Source organism: Perna viridis, chromosome 11 (genome assembly GCF_037379345.1).
Source record: "Perna viridis isolate PV_CMFRI_1.1 ecotype Kerala chromosome 11, ASM3737934v1, whole genome shotgun sequence".
Lineage (NCBI taxonomy): Eukaryota > Metazoa > Mollusca > Bivalvia > Mytilida > Mytilidae > Perna > Perna viridis.
In genome coordinates this window covers 18,001,092-18,021,752 of record NC_142455.1, presented here as the reverse complement: position 1 = coordinate 18,021,752, position 20,661 = coordinate 18,001,092, and the positions used below count along the sequence as shown (strand labels likewise).

At 31.6% G+C, this 20,661-nt stretch overlaps 2 protein-coding genes across 14 annotated transcripts in view; one reads left to right on the top strand and one right to left on the bottom strand.

The window, feature by feature from the left end:
• On the bottom strand, window positions 1-5,126 carry LOC148603187 (transmembrane protein 177-like). The gene is made up of 3 exons (XM_088552952.1): window positions 4,979-5,126; window positions 2,099-2,296; window positions 1-881 (listed from the first exon to the last, which is right to left on the bottom strand). The coding sequence occupies exons 2-3, from the start codon at window positions 2,282-2,284 to the stop codon at window positions 141-143; spliced, it is 927 nt and encodes a 308-aa protein (XP_088409078.1). The 5' UTR covers window positions 2,285-2,296; window positions 4,979-5,126; the 3' UTR covers window positions 1-140.
• Window positions 5,127-5,156: 30 nt separating this feature from the next.
• Window positions 5,157-20,661, top strand: part of LOC148603186 (uncharacterized) — a 41,869-nt gene continuing 26,364 nt past the window's right edge. For all 13 annotated transcript variants that reach the window (XM_088552938.1, XM_088552937.1, XM_088552946.1 and 10 more), the window contains exons 1-8: window positions 5,157-5,448; window positions 13,266-13,370; window positions 13,860-13,902; window positions 15,853-15,931; window positions 18,406-18,503; window positions 18,938-19,058; window positions 19,848-19,935; window positions 20,453-20,541. In XM_088552938.1, the coding sequence (XP_088409064.1) occupies window positions 5,305-5,448; window positions 13,266-13,370; window positions 13,860-13,902; window positions 15,853-15,931; window positions 18,406-18,503; window positions 18,938-19,058; window positions 19,848-19,935; window positions 20,453-20,541 (767 nt within the window). In that variant the 5' untranslated portion in view covers window positions 5,157-5,304. The remainder of the gene's footprint in view (window positions 5,449-13,265; window positions 13,371-13,859; window positions 13,903-15,852; window positions 15,932-18,405; window positions 18,504-18,937; window positions 19,059-19,847; window positions 19,936-20,452; window positions 20,542-20,661) is intronic.

Genomic DNA, 20,661 nt, shown 5'->3' with positions numbered 1-20,661 from the left:
TTCTCAGTAAAATCATTTTATTTTCTCATTAGGCAAGCAAATAATACTGTATTAGATTATTCATATTAACGCTCACAACTTTTTTTTCTGTATTCATACAGATAATGAAACTAAAGAAAAAAAATACTGGTATGTATAAATTAATTATCATTTTTCTCAGAAGACTCTTCATTAGAAGCTTTCACAAACTCTTCAAGTTTGGCTTTTCTTGATTCTGGAGACATATGAGTATTACTTTGTCCAAAAAAACTAGAAATAAAACTGCCCCTTTGACTTGTTTCTACTTGATAAGGTAAAAAAAGTTTCTCAATTTGATCACATTTTTCATAAAATTCAATACCACCTGAAGCAAAGTCTGGACCAATTTTAGCAGATTTTTCATCAATTCTACTCTCATGGCGATAGTTATAAACTCTAGTAACTTCATAATAAAGTCTTATTAAAGCATATCCTATAACAAAAAAATATGACAACCTCATTATAAAGTTGGGTTTCACAAATTTTTCCAAGTAATAAAACACAGTATACCCAAGTTGTATTGTTCCAACAAAATACACACAATGAGCTACACCTTTATAAGTGTTAGCTGAATACAGTTCTCTTGAAATGGCAAACTTTTTTGCATTTTCACTAAAAGTCAATGCCTCTGACAGCTTAGGTAGAATTTCTGAAATTTTGTCTGATGATGTATTGTAATGTTTACATATTTCATCAATACAATCAGCTTCTTTAGGAGACTGGCAATTAAATGTCTGTGGAATTCCTACAACACAGCCTCCTCTTGAATGCAATGATCCTATGTGTGTGGGCATATTACCTTTACAAATGAATGTATTGTAATTAGCTAACACTTTAGAGTCCATGTCTATTCTCTGTATAACCTACAAGTAAGAAGCATATACATGTACACGTAATCTATGTTCAATGGCTACCATGATAAAACTAGGCATGGCTTCTATAAGTTAGTGTTCCAGCTAGGATTTCAAAAAGGGCAGGAAACTAGTCATGAAAAGGGACATTACAGTGCACTAATGAATAAAAAAACAAAACAAAACATGTGTTAGTTTTGAATTCTACAGTACATTCTATATATTTTTTATCTCCTAAGTACACAGGTGATATGAAAAACCAGTGGAACTGGAATGAATGATACTACATTTCATCATATAGACCTTAAAGCTTAAAGCCATGTTAATTTTTGGTAACTATAACATTTCAAAATCACATTTTGCATGATTCTTTTTTAGAGCACTACTTAATATCCTATAAAGTAAATCTGCTATCACATGTAAGAGAAAAAATATTTTTTTTGTCATCAGTACTAACAAGCCAATATCTTTCCTTACCCTTCATGCTTTATAAGTATCAGTCTCTGTAAGAAGCAGACAGTGGGTGAAACATGGTATGAAAAGACCACCATTTTGTAAGTGTAAATTGACTTTTTGCACCATCAGAATCAAGGAAATAGGAGAAGATTTTCCATACCACTTTAGAAAATTGAATTAATTAAACTGATGAACATTTCAAGGACTGATAACTCAAAAAATCTCAATTTTCTAAAATTCTACTGAAAAATTTCTGAACAAATCCAGTGATGCAAAGATCAAATAATGGCCTTTTCATGTAAAAAAATCATCCTTATTAAGTGAAAGTATATCGTCAGATATGTGGGTTTTTAACATGCATGTTTTTGATGTTTCCTATTCTGCCTGATTCTTACATATACATTGTACTTTCACATAAAAATGATAAAGAGTACTTTTGGAATCAGTGGCAGATCCAGGGATGGTTTGAATAACTTGTTCTTTGTCAGGAAATTTTGTTAATTTTTGTGCAAAATTGAAGCAAAGATGAGCAGATAATAGCCAGGAACTTCACCTTTTATTTGTTTTAATTTCTGGATTCATATGTTGAAATGGTGTCATCAATTAAATAAGCAAAAACTCAAAGCAAACTGCCTGGAATGAAATATTCAGAAGCAGGTCTATCTAGTGAAAACATGACCAATATTATGTAAACAATCTGATTTATGTAAAATGGAAGGTCACTAAGTTAATGTAATTCTCTCTTGAAGATACTTTCTATGCAAATTACAAACCTCCATGTTCAATCGTGATAAGCCATAAGACAATGGGATGGGTGTTCCATTTTGGTCACAGAGTTCTAATTTCTTACGTCCAAGGTGAAACATAGGGCCAACTATGGTATAGACAGAATATCCACAAATGCCTGCTACTCCAGCATACATAAACCACCCTTTCTGTACAGATTTTAGTACAGACATGTTTTATGAATTCTGCAAAGGAAGAAGACTTGGTTAAAAACTATAATTCTAAACTTAGTACTACATAATAAAAAATTCTACTAAGTCCTATTAGCTCATCTGGACTACGTGTCCGTGTGAAATTAAGTTATCATCTGGCATTAGGGCTCGTTCATCATTAAAGATTTATTTTGCGATCAACTCCTTAGACACATTTTTTTTATACTTAGGTATGATATAATAATAATAATAATAAAAATGAAGGTCTGCTACTTTTTGGTTCTGTTAAATTGAACAAGATGGCTACAAAAGGTAATTCAAACTCAGATTTGCCTGTTTCTAAAGATTAATTCCTCAAACACAACAATGGCTAAAATTTCAGAACTTTTTAGTATAGAGTTGTTGAACTAAAAATCCTTTCTAAATGCTTCAAATGATTGAATTTTTTGTGTGGCTCAATGAGTAGATATGACAGCTTAAAGTTTCCACTGAAATATTATGGGCCAGTGAAAACGAAATACCACATACCGACAGAAAATGTCTGGTGAAAATGTCTTCAGCATATTGTTTTTTTTTGTTGCCCAAAGAGAAGAAAAGTATGAAATATGAGATTCAGTCCCGTAATCTCTACACCAATTTCACATACACTGTGGACAAGCACATTTTGGGCTTTATTTTTGTTTAATTCAAAGAGAGGCATATATTTTGTAACTTAGAAAAAATTAGAGGAATAATATTTTTTGCTGGTAATATGGACAACTACTTATTGAAGCCTTAATATATACATGTACCAAGTTTCCAGAAAATCTATTATGAAGCTGCAGTTTGGAAGGAATTATAATGACATGATGATTAAGTCATGTATATGTACTTCTGAAATCTAAGTTCAAACAGACATAACTCCCACTAAATTTTAACATGAAATTTTCCTGGATTTTATATGCACATTTACATATTATGGCCTTACTACATACATGTACCAATTTTTGTAAAACTCTTTTATGACAAGAAGCTTTAGTCTTCACTTCTGGAAACTAAAGGGGGTAGCTCCAGCAAAAAATGAGGGTTTTAATTTCCTGGTGATTTTGCACAACTACATATCATGCATATTGTGACCTACCTTACTATAAATCAAGTTTCCTGGAATTATGTTCAATAGTTCAAGAAAAGTTGCAATGATGATAATGCTGATTAAAAATTCACACAAAATTCATTAGAAAGTTGTATGTAATTTTTAAACATGAGTAGTTGCAAAAACCTACTATTGTAAGGTCTAATTTCAAAATCTCCCACTCAGGGTTTCAACTATTAACATGATGAGAGTAGTTTAGAAAAGAAAGATCCAGTCACTTTTACTTTTCATGCATGCTAAAGTACAAATATACATGTATGTAGTGTATTTCAATTGTGCATACCCAGTTTTGAATGTGACTTTAAATGTGTGTATATTGATGAGGTTCAATATAAATAATCCTGTCCCTCATACTATGAGTCATAAGCAAACCTTCAAATAATACTAAGTTTTTGAAAACAATAATTTTGATCCGTCTTTTCAGAACATAAGTACATTTACCAGTAAAAGATAGAGAAGTCCGAAAATCATAATAATAAACATATAGAATCTGATATACTTAGGATGAAAAAAATGCAAGATGGGGAAAACAGTGTGTTTCCCGAAAGTACATCGTAAATTTACACCTACTCCAACATTTTTATATATGACTATGGTTAGATTGCTCCAAGACAAATTTATGTTTCATTTCCATAATTATGATTTTTTTCACTGTCTTCTAAGCCAGTGAAGTTTGCTATTAAAAGCATAAAAATTCATCATTCTGAACTTTCACAAGCAAAACACTACATCGGAATATATTAAAGTTCAGAAGTAGTTAAAATGCAGATATTGATAAAACCCTGCAATCTATATGGAGCCTGCAACAGTTCTTCCAATAATTTTCTAATATTTGGAATGCCTTTTGCCCTCTCCCACTTATTACTGATGAAAATTTCCAATAAAATTGGCAAAATGATAAATAGCATGAAGTCTTCTAAGTTGAAAAGGCAACCTGGTACTCTTGCCCAACACTTGGCTTGCACATAAGGCCATTGCCTTCCTCATATTTAAAAAAAAACAAAAACAAAAACCAAACAATTCACATTTGATAGCAATGCCAATGAGACTAAAAAATATAAATGTATTTACACTTGTGGACACCATTGGCTAAAATAATATATTTTCCCATTGTTTTTGTGCTGAATTCTCCTTCAACTCAATGATTAATGAGATCGCAATTTAAAATTACATTGTTTCATTGACGTCAGAAGGTCATTCGGAAACAAATCTGGGGTCCTTCGAAACAAGATGACAAGTGTGAATTCAGATGAGTGAAAGGTTTTTAACGTCCTTGACTACCCTGTCAGGTCTCCCACACTGGCCACAGACAGTGTGAATTCATGTACATGTATTCAAAACTTTATATAGTACATGTAGATTACTATAAAATTCCTTAGTCACAGCTTATAAACAGGAAACTTTTAACTTATGATTAAGTCCTCTTTCAGATAACACCTGCCTTATATTACAAGATACACTGTATCTTCAAAACCATGTACAAATTCAGCAAGGTCAAAACTATGAAATGGGATATAGAAAAGCCAAAGGCTAGATCTTTCGCACAATTGTCATTTCGACAAATATTAAAGTTCAAAACTAACGTTTAAAACCCTGTGCTTGTCATTTGATAAACATTGTGTGATCTAGATAAGTTGTCATTCTACATCATCGACAAGGACTTGTTTTGTTAGAATTCGTTTCACTGAGAACTAGAATGTTACATGGGCGCAGACATCTTGAATTGATATCGAGGCTAAATTCATTTACTACTTCCGGCAAAAAAATATAAAGAAGGCAACTGTTTACAAACCTAGAAATGACTCATTTTGTGCAAAATAATGGATTATTTTGAATCATAGTGTACTTCTTTTAGCAACTGACATGATTTTACGATGATTTTAACTTTGGTTTGACATTCACCTTGAAAATGTCGAAGTTCTTCCGATTTTTGTCCCGTCGAAGGACAGGCAGGGGTATAAAGCGAACAGAAATCGGACACCCCAAGAAGAAAAATGTTATACCATGTGTAGTAATGCTTTTAGATGGAACTGATTTTACAATTGATTTGCCTGTAAGTGAATTCATTGTCGTCTAGATAATATTGTAGTAACAACTGACATGCACTTATATTTTCAGATGGTATTTTATTTAACTTTGGTGAAATTATACACATAGGTGTACAAGTCAGTCATTATCTTAACATAGGCTCTGTAGAGCTTTTCAACTGCCAACCAGATTAATGACCATTTTGGTAGTGTGAGTTTCTTGCATGTTCACCAGGCTTGTAGGGGAGGAAAGCCAGATATTCCAGTCTGGGGTAGATACCTGGAAACCTGGTCACATTCGGGACTCGATTCCACTGAGGTGTCAAACTTGTGATTACAAGTACTGGGCCATAGCCACTCTGCCACCTAACTCCTGTGGTAGTTTTTGAGTTACACTAATCTCAACACTAATATGCTATACATGTATATGTAGTGTAATTTCCCTGCTTACATGTACATGACAAAATATATTTAATGATTTTTTAAGTGCAATTGCGTTTCAGTTACATTTACATGTATATACATGTAGAGTGACACAGTGGAAGAGAATAATGACTAAATATATCATGTCAACAGTGAAAATTCTATGTGTTCAATGTTAGGCCTAGAAAGAGAAATGTCAGTATGAGGTTACATGTACATGTACCTGACTAATCCAATTTTTTGCCCCAACCTCCTAGCCATTTTATCCATTAACTAAAAATAAAATAATAAATGATAGGTAATTTTCAGCGAAAATCACAAGTATGTTTTATCAGTCCTTTTAGTGTTTGAGACAACATGGCATTTCCGCATTCTTCAATGCTCATGATTGACCCAGTCTAAGCAGAAGCTAGACTGGGTAGTATGGTCAACCACAAAAAAGTTATTAATAATATGGTTGATTCCACTTAATAGCATAACTGTTAATTGCATATTAGGTTATAAATAGGTTATATGTTTAACAGGAATCCACTGTACTTGCAAAGATTTTATTAACATCTGCATGAGACAACACTAAGAGTCTAATGATTTGGTTAAAATAAAGGTGAACATTACAGGGAAAAAAATGAAATGAAAATGCTGACCTACCAGTACATACATGTATACCTAAAGAATTTAACCATAAACAGACATATTTTTTCCTTATTGATCAACAAGAAATAGATATCAGTGTTAGGAGGCATGTTAATCCAGGTCTAAAAGGACACTCTGCTAGAGGGAGAAATGAGCAAAAACTTCGTGTTTGTGATCATTTCTCGCATTTGTCTTGGACAGGGAGAAGTGGCTTTAATTGATTACATAGACAAAATATTTTTTAAATAGAAATTACTTAAAATTCTCCTTTTAACTGATGTAGAGATTAGGTCTTAACTCTCGTGCATGGTACAGTAGAGAAAAATTTGAAAACACATACATGTATTAAATCTGAGGATTATTATCTATTTAGAGAAAGTTGACAGCTACTTATAAACCCATCAAAAAGGGCAGGCCACAGGCTGCCTGCATCCACTCAAAACAGTCTGTAGTGAGCACAAATAAGGAAGACTTAATAGGCTAAAAAACAAGTAATGTGATTTGTCCATTACAAGGATATATTAGGGCTAAATTTGCCTTTTGAATTTTCGGAAAAAAATATTTAATGCATTAGTCCATATTCTTAGCTTGGCAGACATCCTGCTGATATTGTCAAAAAAGGACAAAACTGTTGTATAAGCCATTTGACTCCACACTGTGATTGGGAGTTTCAAATCTCTTTTAATACATGTAGAGTCAAATTAGTATCATTGTATGCCCTTTAACCTTATACATGTACATCTACTTAGATTGTTACAGTGTACATGTTTTGTGTAGTGTGTACATGTACAAATGTAATGTTATTGAGTACAGAAGTTGGAAGTAAATTTACTCTTAATGTACATAATGCAAATTGTTTGAATTTCTTTAAGCTTTGTAAGGTACATACATTTTATATAATGAAGTATCATGTTGTACTTAACTGGCAAGGATCTTCACCTGTTGTATATAGTGCTTGTTTACATCTAAATTCTGATGAAAAAAATGCATATAAGTAAATACATGTACATGTAGTATTGTACATGAAAATTATCTGTATGTTTCACCAATATACAAAAATGTATTAGCCATTTATTCTTTAATTTTATCAATAGTCCTATCCTGATTCCTTAATTTAGACTGAATAGTTTATAGAATTGCCTTTCTCTGTCCATGGTGTTTTGGTAATTCTGATTTCCATCAAGGGACATAGTATCCGTTTTAAAGTTTCATTTTCTTCTTAATTGAGTGCAATTGAACCAGATACATAGATTTCAAAATTTCATTCCCAAAATTTCAATCAGATAATGAACTTGCGTTTAAAATTGTTATGGATAGAATGTTTACCAATGTCAGATTTTTCTGATAATGGGCTTTTTGAGAAAAATCTCAAGTACTGCCTGGATATCATTATCCCTTTAAATCGGTGTCACTGAACGGGACTTGGGTCGGTGGCTATGTCGTTTCCCTGATCATCTTAAATATTGAAAAATGTTAACCAACAATTAAGGTTATTGAAGTCATTGTCATTGTTAGCCTGCCATGTGTGATTATAAGTTTTAAAATTCAAATAGAGATACACAGCTGGTAGCCTAAAGTTATATAGTGTACTATCTATTATATGAAATTGATCTGAGGATATACCTTAGAGAATCTTATCCTATGAAAACCATAGATGCTGACATTTGACAGTTATGTCAAGTCTCAGTGACTTAGCAAAAAAAAGTCGTCATGATATACATTTGTACTTGCACACTCAATCTTTATCAACATTGATAGTTTGATTATGTCATTTCTTCCTTTCAACCAGACATTAATGGGCTCAGCAGTCTTTCTAAAATGGCAGAGCTTGCTTAACCTTATAAAGAGGTGCACTTTCAACATGTATTACTATTCTTTTTTTTTATAGAATCTACTTGTACATATACATGTGCATGTATGTTTCTCTTCCACTCACTTGTGTGTATATTTTGGATTTCTGGTTTCTGATCAAACTTTTGACTGCAGTAATTATGTCTATTTATTTTTATGTCGGTTATTTTTTTTTATTATTATTACACCTTCAGTCATAACAGTTGGGCTATATTGCAATTACATTGTCCGTCTGTCCATTACACTTTTTCTAAGATTTCTCAGCTTCTATTGGTGGGAATTAGATATTTGATATATTGCTTTTGCATGATGACTTGTACTGTGTCTTCCCTTTTCAGGTGGTACAAAATGTACAAAATTAATGGAAATTTTCTGAACATACATGTATTTCCCAGCTTACAATGTTTATGTACATGTATTATATTACAGGAAATGCTTAGATATTTGGTTAATTGCTTTTCATTATGACTTATACTGTGCACCTGGTCCATGCTCCCAGTTTTTAGTGGAGTCAGAGTTGCTTATTTGCTTTTGTTACTTTGTAAAGTATGTATGATTTTAGATACTTTATGTTCTTTGTTATGTATGTCTGTTTTCCATGTCTGGCCTTTGTCCCTGAATTACATTCTTTTGATTACCGCTATAAACTTGGTTCCGTTGATTATCTTCCTTTTTGCAGCTTCAGCTGAAATGGTTTAGTGGGGGTATTCTTAGCATGATGTAGCATGCAGCATTTTGTTTGTTTCTACTGTTATTTTGTTTGCTTAAATGTCTTTGTCCCTTGACTTTTGAGTTTTTTGCAGAACATTCATAAGTACATGTATTCATGACTTCACTTTGTAAATGCATCTGAGCTCAGCAGTTCACTACTCCTGCTAATTAATGCTTGCATGATGAGCCTTAAATTTTTCTTCAACTTGCTAGATTGTCGTTTTTGAACCTGGATTACCCTGCCCTTTTCAAAGCCATAGCAACACTAAAATAGATACATACTTGTTCAAGTATTGTTCAAAATAGCAGTTAATATGAAAGATAGCTTTATATGGTAAAAATAACATCCTCATGGTGGTGTAAGTGGTTTGTGAAGTACAGTCACATTTTGTATAGGATTGCAAACAATAAAGAACAGTTTATTATCAGCGGTAGATAGGCTGCCTTTGTAATATCCAATCATGGTGTAGCAAGGATGCAGATCAAGTTCATCTGTTTATTTGGGAAAATTAACACCCTTTATACTATTTCTTTGTGGTCTTAAGTGCAGGTTTAAAAGAACAATCCTTTTTGCAACACCTGGGAATCTTTGTTTGTTGTTGTTTCAGTAACTTTAAAAGATTTTAAGGTTTGATATTAAAGCTTTAGAATTGAAACATCAATCAGTGTTAGTCTAGAAAATAGATTATACAATTCATTTTGGTAGTCCCAGTGGAGTCCAGGGAAGAAACATCTGGAATGACCTGTATATGACTGTAAAAATTCTTATAATTAAGGACATAGAAAGCATACATGTACATGTAAATATAAAGCATATAAAATCTATCAATCAGTGGTGAAGAACAAGCAATTTTTTTGAATTGAGATAATTTTTTACCACAGGTTCTTGAAATAGAAATAAAATGGTAAAAATTAGAAAGAAATAAATAGACCTGCCAAAAAATCTTACTTTATGAATGCATAGTGTTTTTACATACATGTACATGCACATGTAAAAATATGTGTTGAATAATCCAACAAAAGAGAGCCAAACAGCAGAAATTGTCACATAATTTGATGCCTTACAGATATATACTGCCAACATATGGTTATCATTGTGATCATCAATGTGGTATTATGTTAAATTTTAGTATACATGTACATGTAATGATTTCATTTATGCACTCCATGTATGTGAATAAAAACATGTTATAGAGCTGTGGGGCAGGTGTTACTAGTTAGCTGTTTATGCAATATTTGAGGTACATTTACATGTCAATTTGCATTTTGATATTGTATTTTGTGTACATTTACTAAATTACAACAGTGTATGTTATAATTTAATCAAACTCAGCAGGCCTTTTGCCAGAACTCTTTTAGTGGGAGGGGTGCCAATCCAGAGAGGGGTTATTTGGATGAAATTTTTCAGACTTTTTCAGTGCTTAACCAATTTAAAGCTTGTTTATAACAATTTCTAAGGCCTTTTTGCTTGGTTAACCCCCTGAACCCCCCTCTGTTTATAGGTATGATCAGAAAGTATTCAGTAAATCAGCACAAAAATTGAGATATCACAAGTATCTAATAAAGATATATTTAACAAGCAAAATTATGAAATGATTACATATGATTGCATATAAATTGCCAATTACCAATCTGGTGATTGACAGACTTTCAATAGTGAAATGGACATGACCAAAGTTATGTCATCTTATTTAAATTGATATGCTCTCTTAACAAGGTGGTAAACAAACAGTGTGAGATCAAAGGGGTGGCTAATTGATAATCATATAATAAGATTATTAGTGCTAGGTTTTAGGTACAGGCATAAGTGTCAGGCAGATTTCCAGTGGAGTAGTGCTATGTAATAGGTATGGCATAAGCTGAAATTCCATTGAAGTGGATTTGATGAAAGATCTGTATTATTCATTCTTTGCCATACATGTACTTATAAAATTCTAACAACAAGCTAAAAAAATTTAATGAAGTTATTTATTAATCATTGACATGTTAGCCAAATTCTGCAAGCCCACCAGCATTTTTACAAGCCATGACAGTCGGGCTGATGGTCAATTTAAAAGACTGTTTTTTTGAAAATTGTGTAAAGTCTGTTAAATCAAGATTAAAAAACAAAGGTCAAGAATGTGTACCTTTTATTCATTTCAATATTCAAGGTGGCTCAAAACTTTTTAGAAGCATATTTTGCATGTCACGTGTTTAAGAAATTTTAAAATTTGTTACATTTGCTGAATTGAAATAATTTGACTTACATTTATGTATACAGTGTATACAGTTGTGCCATATACTGCTATTTTTTTTTAAAGTAAATGAAATAATGTTTGTCCCATTCATATACTTCTCTTGACTACAATTATTATTCTTTTAAAAATCTTGGAATGTTTATCTTTTGACATGTCTCAATGTCCTTTTATTTCATTAGCGCTGCAAATTGGGCAATTTTTTATTTCCTATATATATGCCTAGGTCCTGCATTGCTTTTGAACACAGCAGTACTATGGTGTTATATGTGGTCCATTTAATGTTTATGTTGTGGTCAGTGACTGGTAATGGGTAATAATGGGATTAGACAAACATTATTATGGTTTAAGTACTGATAAAGTACTCAAAGGAAAATTTAAAACCGAAAATATTAAAACTTATATTAATTGAAATTAGGAATTTGAATAAAGTTTTCTGAGTTGGTGTGAGCAAATAGTATAATCTTAGGCTTGTCTTCTTACTGGCACGATAAATGGGAAAGTTATTGGGTTGAAATGGTGTAATCACATGTATGTAGGTAGAGACGGCTTAAGTTTGGATGAAATCAAATTTACATCTGAAATCTTTAGAGTCTTTGATATAAATTTGATTATTGATATTTCTAGTGTTATTGTAATTCTGACTAAGACTGGTACTGGTATTCATACTTATAGAATAAATAAGTGTTGATGACTGGAAAGCCTTTCCTCTTGTTATACCTCATATTTTGAAAGCCATTAGCCGGCAATACATATACATTGTATATTGTGCATACATGTAGTGTCTGTCTGTAGAACTGTATGCATCTTTTACATGTAAGTTGCAGTTGTCCCTATACCTACAAATGTACTAATCACAGCTCTTTGATAGTTTGAGAGAAACTTCACATAGGTACATGTATATCATACTGTGGGATTCCACTTCATAATAAAGCAAAATTAACTTACTATTTGTCAATAATGCACATAGTTATTCGAGTTTACAACATATTTTTGTCTCAAAATTTAGAAAAAGAGAAATGTTTAAAAGTGCTATTCATTTAGAAATCTTACAAGGTTAGAGTGAAATTGACACTATAGATTTACAATTGGATTAGTCAATTGGTTCATTAGTTGTCATAAAAAAACAAGGTTTAATTTCTTAAGAATGTGGGTCATTTATATATGATCTTTCTGGTGTTACGTACTATCTACCACATAGTAATTTATTTCAGTTGTTCTGTGAGAGAATTACAGTTCCTATTAAATAAGGCTACAATGTACATTTATTTGTAAGTGCATGTAGGGCTATCAGGACCCATGCCTTCCCAATCAATATGTGTTTGTCAGTCTCATACATGTACATGTAGACGCTTGATATGACCATTTGAATTTGAAAGTGTGGTACACTGGTCTAAAAATTTCAAGAAACTTATGATTCAGCTGTTTTGGAAATAAAGAGGTCAAAACAAGCCTAAAACACACTTTTTATTATGTTTTTTATATATAAAAGTGGGTATAATAGAGCATTTTGCAAAAAATAGCAAGTTGAAGCTGTAACATCATGATTTTTCCTGTATTTTTACTTGTATGGCTACTCTTTGAGTAATTGGTTGTTTCGTATTTGTCTGATGCCTGTGATAAAGTCTTAATCACAAATTCACAATCTAAGCTCATAAATGTATCAAGCCAAAACATACATGTAGTGTCCTTACAAATTTGGGTTTGATGAATCAAGCTACACCCTATAGCACATTTTATTACCACTGGTATAGACTGTATACCAGACCTATCGGTAAATGGGAAATTCATTGATATTCTCAAATACATGTGCATATTTTTATGTTTCATTAAACAAGCCTGAATAAGGTTCAGTTCTATATGTATAGTGTTATTTTTTTCAGAAACATGCTTTGTGAAGTGCTGTTTTGTACATGCATAGCATCTTTTTTTTTCAGAAACGAGTCTTAGGAAGTGTCCTTATGTACATGTATATTATTATTTCTTTTCAGAAACGAGCCTTAGGAAGTGCCCTTATGGAACAAGTGCTTTATCATTTAGACATTATAGAAAAGGACTATTTTGGACTGCAATACACAGACCCTCATAATGTCAATGTAGGTACAAGCAATCTATGTTTCTAATGTGAAGAAAAATCCTTTAAATTTCAATGGGATGCCAAAAATCTAATTTCTAAAAGGAGGGGAAGGACACAGATTTTCCGTCAAAAAAGAAAATCCTGCTGCAGCTTCTGGTTGTAATAAAGCATAGGATGAAATTATAGTAATGGACAATCTTTGCCATAAAGTGAAGGGTAAAAATATAGTAATGGGCAATCTGTGCCATAAAGTTAAGGGTAAAAATATAGGAATAAAAGAATATTTGAGGGAATAATTTGAAATTAAGGATTCAATGGGGGAGCTCACTTCATGTCCAAAGAAACCAACTGAAGCTACTGGTGGTAATAAATCTTGGATAAAATTATTATAGTAATAAATTGTGTAGAAAATACAATAAAATATCAAAATGATAAAATAAGATTATTGTATATTCTTGTCTTTTATGTCATTTTTATCTATTACAATATTTAATGTTTCTGGTTTCAGCATTGGTTAGATGTGACAAAGCCAATTAAAAAACAGGTCAAAAGTAAGTCCATATTTTTCATTAGGATATCCAAGGGTCCTGAAATTTTGACAGCCCATGTCAGACATTTTATCAAATTTCAGTGGACGTTTGTGTCAGTCTTTTACCTGCCTAGATTGAGAATCATATCTATATACTAGTTATTGGCTATTTACAGTCTCAGAAGCAAATAACTCTGGTCACTTGCATTGTAAAACCTATATATTCTGAGATGCATATCATTATAGAATTATATTTCCTATTACACAGAGAATGTTAGTGATGCTTTTCCTATGGAAAGATTTTATAAAAATTTGAAGAAACATCTAAATAAAAAGACTCAAACTAAAATGTAGAAAAGCTGAAAATGTTTATTCATTTTCGAAAACAGTTTTTTACTTATCAATAAAAATAAACCTGTACGTACAATGTAGCATAAAACCTAGGTCAGATAATGAGTGGATGCAATATTTATAGTAAAAGATAAACTAGTAACATGCACCACAATATCCCTACATTGATAAAGTAGAAAGTCTGTTATACATCATATTATAGAACCACATTGTACATACTGTATATGTCAGAGGTGTAGGAGTTACATTTTCCTCCAGGTAGGTAAACAAAGTATTGTAACCTGACACTTGACCTTTGAGGTCACTGATTCATGGTTTACATTTATACAGGTACATTTTTAGTTATCTATAGATACTGGAGTAAAAGTGTTGTATAAATATGCATCATGTGACAATCATTGTCAGTAGAGTTTATATAGTCACACCATTGTTTATTATCAAGATCCTTTGAAAGGACTTTTAAAAACCGTAAAATTGAATTTATATCTAATATACTGGTAACATTTTCTGTAAACAAAATGGAACTACAATGTTAAAGAAATTTTACCCCCACTTGGGTGGGGCGGGGTTAATTGCAATCACCTTATTCATCCATTTCTGTAACAGATTTCAACTTCTCACCTTATCCGTCCATTTTTTGTAACAGATTTCAACTTCTATTAGAGGGAATTCTTAAATATTTTGGTATGGGTGACTTGAATGGTGTCTCCCATTTCCGGGTTCTTTGCTTATCTTCTTCCTGCTTACTGTATTACTTAGTGAGATAGAAATGATTAAGTGGAGATTTTTTTAGCACAAAGTAGCCTGAAACATCTTGTTTATAAGAGCACAAACATTATTTTTATGATGTACAAATCTGTAGGCTGTCTGAATAATCTTCTATTGACAGCTTGGTTTAATGACCCTGTAAAAACATGCAAACTAATTGTTAAGATAATTAGACACCATAAGTGAATGCTTTGTTGATGATAACAAGGTTTTAGAAACCTTAGTGAGATATATAAAACACATTTTTGTCTCAAACATCACACAACTTAACTAAAACAAATGAGTGGAAAATGAAGATCAAATGGACGTGTTCATTATTACTCCTCTAATAAGGTATAAAGAATACTCTTGCAACATTCAATTAACATAATATCAAAAAGTTACATATATTTCAAGACACTGTAATTGTTGATTGTGCTTGTCATTGCAATTTTGCATGTGCACTGTGCATGTACTTCAGAGCAAAATGTGATATTTGGATTACAGTACAGAGAGATATACCGTGACTGAACACCGACATAGTGGTGTACCACTTTAGAGTGGTTCTCAATATTTTTTTTTCTGTAACAGATTTTTTGTCACTTTCTTTTATTTGTGAGTGGTAAGTTCTAACACTTTAAATGCAGAAAAATACATAAAAATTTCTTCAAAGGCTGAAAAGATATTTACTGCCACTCTAAAGGTGGTACACCACTATGACATGGTTTTTCTCTTTCTGTTCTGTACATGCAATTGCACCTAGATCTTTGATTATTGTGATGAATTATAGTACATTTATTAAAATAAAAATGTCACAACAATTTTGAAGTTTACACTAAAGTCTCCATTATGACAATTTTTTTTATTGTTATAGTTGGACCACCCTATACCTTACGGTTTAAAGTGAAGTTTTATTCATCAGAGCCTAACAACTTACATGAAGAATTGACCAGGTAATTATAGGGACAGGTGACAGGTACAAACTGATTAGGATATGTCGTCAAATTATCACGTCCATAAAATAATACATTGACATCTTCTTTATTAGAATGTCTATGTAAATATTTTGATAGATATATGTTTGTATCAGCTTGATTAAACAAAAGGAAGTTAATTTTGATAAGCGTGATGAACTTGAAACACGAGCATATTGTACTAGTTAAACAATGTTTCAGTTGTTTTTATTCTTTCATTTTTTAAGTACATGTACAATACTACCAATATGTACAATTGTACATGTAATTATTATTAATAGAAAATTTGAAATCTATTTGAGTGAACTTTTGAATATGTACAGTGTCCTAGCTAGGGCAAAATGGAAGGGCACAGCGCCCTGTCTCTATCATGCTTGTGCCCCACTGCCCCTATTGAGTACCCCCTTAGTGCCCATTTACAATAGTCTGAATGGCCCTTTAAGATTTCCACTCTTTGTTAATAAATTACCCCAAGCCAATTAAGGAGTATCACCTTCATTAACTACATCCTGTTGTAATTAACCCTCCGGTAATTATCGGTGATAAATCAACTTACCGGGGTTATCGGATAATGATGATAAGTAGAAAATGAATCCCAATTGGATCTATAACAATTTTATGGACAGCCAATCTTTGGTTAATAATTGATTTCTACTGCACAATCAATTTTACAAATATTTTCAAGTTAACAGGTCTAAATTTTGAAGAACTACTGATGTAAACATATTGCACTTGTTTGTTAATTCAAAATGTCAGTTACCTCCCTTATAATTTCAATATTTTTAAAACATTCTCTATCTTCAGCAGGAAAGGATATTTTCCATAAGTTGTAATTGCAATAGTTATAGGAAATAATATTTCCTTCTATTTACTTAAGATTTTGATATTTAATTGGCGCAATATTTTATATTTGTAACATTTCATTTCGCCTCATAGTACTTGTATGTCAGAAATGTAAAGAATCACTTGCCCTTATCACCACCATGAGTTTACATGCTGCCTCACTGTAAGAACTTTGACAAAATTTTGTCCACACAACAACCTGACCATATTGGAACAAAATTCTTATCTCTTTCATAGGGGAACTTAAGGCTTCAGTTATACATTTTCAGCTTAATCACCTTTATATAGATGTTATACATGTATAAAGTGTATTTGTTTTCTAAAAGCGTCTGAGAAAGGTCTTTCAATATAATAAGGGTGTCATGCACATATTAATCATGCAGTCAAATTTACTCAGTTTTCAAATTATGATGCGACCTTCATTTTCAAAAGTTGGCAGGTAAGCAATAAGAATACAAATTACTGACTTAACACATACATACAAAATCAATGTCCCTTTTTTGTTGGAAGAAAAAACATGCTATGCGTTAAAGTGCCCTCTTACCTGCGCCCCTCTACTTTCAAATCCTGGCTAGAACACTGATGTAGAAATTTCTCATAGGATGTATTGACGATATCGTTTTAGATTTTTATTTCTTAATTTAAGACAAACTTCTGTAAAAAACAAATGTTTTCTTATCTACTATGAATGCTAGTGACCTATTTAACATTTTTATTATTTTTCAATACTCATTTTGGAGCGAGATGAGTTTTCATAATTTCTTATATACTGCATGAATGTATTTAATTACAAGTGTATTATTTATTCATAGGGAACCAATTTTCATGATATTTGTAACAATGTTTGCCCAAATCAGGTTATCAAATTTCAAATCATTAAATGTAATTTTTGTTGACAACTGAGTTAATGCAATGACATAAACATGTTTAAAACACTAAAAATCAAAGGAATTTGCCAAACCACAAAAATTTACACCAACATTTGAATTATTTACACAGTAAATATCACAGAGTCTGCTTTTGTGTTCTTAAGTACCATTCTGTGTAAGAATCAGGCAATGAATGGCCCATCCTTTTTCTCAATTTGATCTTTTTTGCCTTAAATTTATTCAGATACATCTAGAAAACCGCTGAAAAGCTATTTAAATTTATACTGAAGCTTTGGTGATGTAAATATTTTTTGACTTCTTGTATAAGGAAAAAGTTCAGGAAAATTTCCTGCCATTTTTTCATAGTGCATTTCAACTAAATTTGAACTATTGATATCTTAAAAGGCAAACTTTACAAACACTTTGACAGTAATTTTTGAGGTTATGAGGTATAAATACTTGGATAATGCAATAAAATCTCTGTGTATTTTTACATCATGTGCTATACCTTTTACTCCTTTTGCCTGATTCTTAGACAGAGAAGTACTGAAGTATCATTGTTTTCCTTCTTAGGTTTAATCATTGAATACAGTGCGACCTGTCCAAACTGAACCCTGAATAATTTAAAAACCTGTCTAAACACTTTTTTAAGTCCCATCATACAAACATCTGTCAATTTCAGTGTGCAAAAGTGGTTTGGTTTTGACCTGTTCACTATTCACTTTTTTGTTTTCTTTTCAGGTACCAGTTTTTTCTACAGCTGAAACAGGACATCCTGTCAGGAAAGCTGCCTTGTCCCGATGATTTGGCTGTTGAACTTGCGGCATATGCTTTGCAATGTGAGATGTTTAAAAACTTTAATTTATTATGGATAGTTAGAGAAAATATTTGCACTGCCAAATATTTGCCCTGTAATTCAATATGGACAAAAAGCTAGGCAAATGTGACTTTTGTTCTTGCTTTTTGCTGGTCTTGAGTCTAACACTTTTTGGTCATATATTATAAAATCCTGAATGAATAGCTTGCATAGCACTCTCAAACCCAACAAGTATTTTCCAGTATTGATATTTTCTCTTACTATTCAAATTGGTGTAAAAATCAATAAATAGATATATTAACAAACTATATTAGTGATTAGACTGAAATAGCTGAAAATTATGGAAAAGAGGTTGTATTATATTTAATGTGAATGGTTATTAACATGCACTATTGATATACTTAAACTTTGTAGCAAAGCAGCCTTTGGTTGTAAAAGTTTCTTTTATTATTTCAGCTGAACTTGGAGATTATGAACCAGAGATACACACCCCAGGTTACATATCAGAATTTCGTTTTATGCATCATCAGTCAGAAGACTTAGAAATTGCTATTTATGAAAATTACCAAATGTGCAAGTAGGTACCCCATACAACAGTGATGCTAAGGTATAATGTTAATGTCAGTGCATTTATCTGTTTGTAGCTTATTGTTTTTCATTCAATGAAGTTGTTTCTTTATATATATTTACATATGCCTGCCTGTCTGTCTGTCCACATTTCTTTTAAACACATTAAGGGATTTTGATGAAACTTGATAAGAAGTTTGGACATGATATTTACATTTGCCTGAAGTAATATAATTACTGTTGGGTGACTCACAAGGGAGATAATCCAACTTTATGGTGTTAAACCTCACCATGCATGATGGAATATAGTTACTGTCTGAGGACTCCAAAGGAAGACAATCCAACCTAAAGATTTTAAATGTTTTAAAAAAAACCTTGTAAGCACAACTCCTTGTTAAATGATCAGGGGGATTTAATGGAATTTTATAGGAAGGTTTGGCATATGTAGATTTTTATGAAGGAATATAGTTACTGTCAGAGGACTACAATTGGGGGTTATTTTAGTATCAAACTTCATTTGAAGCAGGGGTTTGCTCTTTGTGAGCTAGCTCACAATCTCTCTAGTTTAATTGTCTTCATTGCATACTGGATACAAGTGTTCAGCCAGTATTTAAAAGTTTAGTTGGTGACTATGACACTTTAAAATATATATTGTTTTAATGGTAGTATATTGATAACTTGGAAAGAAGTAAGAAGTACAAATGCTGACACTGTCTAAACAAAGCCTTAAAGGATAGTCAAGGATGTTAAAACCCCCTTTAGTAAGTCAAAAGGCTGACAAATATTTATTCATTTTTAGAGGACAGAATCCTGCCCAGGCAGAGCTGAACTACCTGAACAAAGCCAAGTATTTAGAAATGTATGGTGTGGATATGCACATTGTTATGGTGAGATTATTTGATTAAATTATGAAAAACATTTGATATTGAAAATATAACATTACTGTTTATTTTCAATTTCTTTTTAATTACTGCTAAGCACTTATGTTGAACAATATTAAAAAAAAAAGTTTGGATGAAACAAAATCAATTTTTTCATTATTGTATGGGGAAAGAATGTTTAAGATTTGTGATCTGAAATATATGTAAGATTTAAAAATGTTTAATTGTGAATATTAAATTATAGTTTGAAAATTGAAAATGTGTCTGAAAAGTGAAGTTAAATGCTAAATATTCCTAAATTATTTTTATCTGAAAAATATGAAATCAGAAATTAAAAAAATAACTTAATCTCATTTGAATTTAATGTACTATTTATTTTGCTTATGTTTCTACTCCATCAGTTCTTTGCAGCCTTCTTTATTAATAGATGCATTTATTTGCTTTTTCTCTGTGGTACAAAATTTCTTATAGAATCAAGATTTCTATATAAAGGATAAATTTAATTAAACTTTTCTATTCTTAGGGTAGAGATGGTATGGAGTATAGACTGGGACTGACGCCAACAGGTGTACTAGTGTTTGAAGGTTCACAGAAAATTGGACTCTTCTTCTGGTATGTTAATCGTGTATAAATGTATGAATGTGTAATTCTTACATGATTTGCTTATAAAAATATACAATATTTAATTAATAAACATATGGCATTGTACTGAACAAAATAATCTCTATTTGT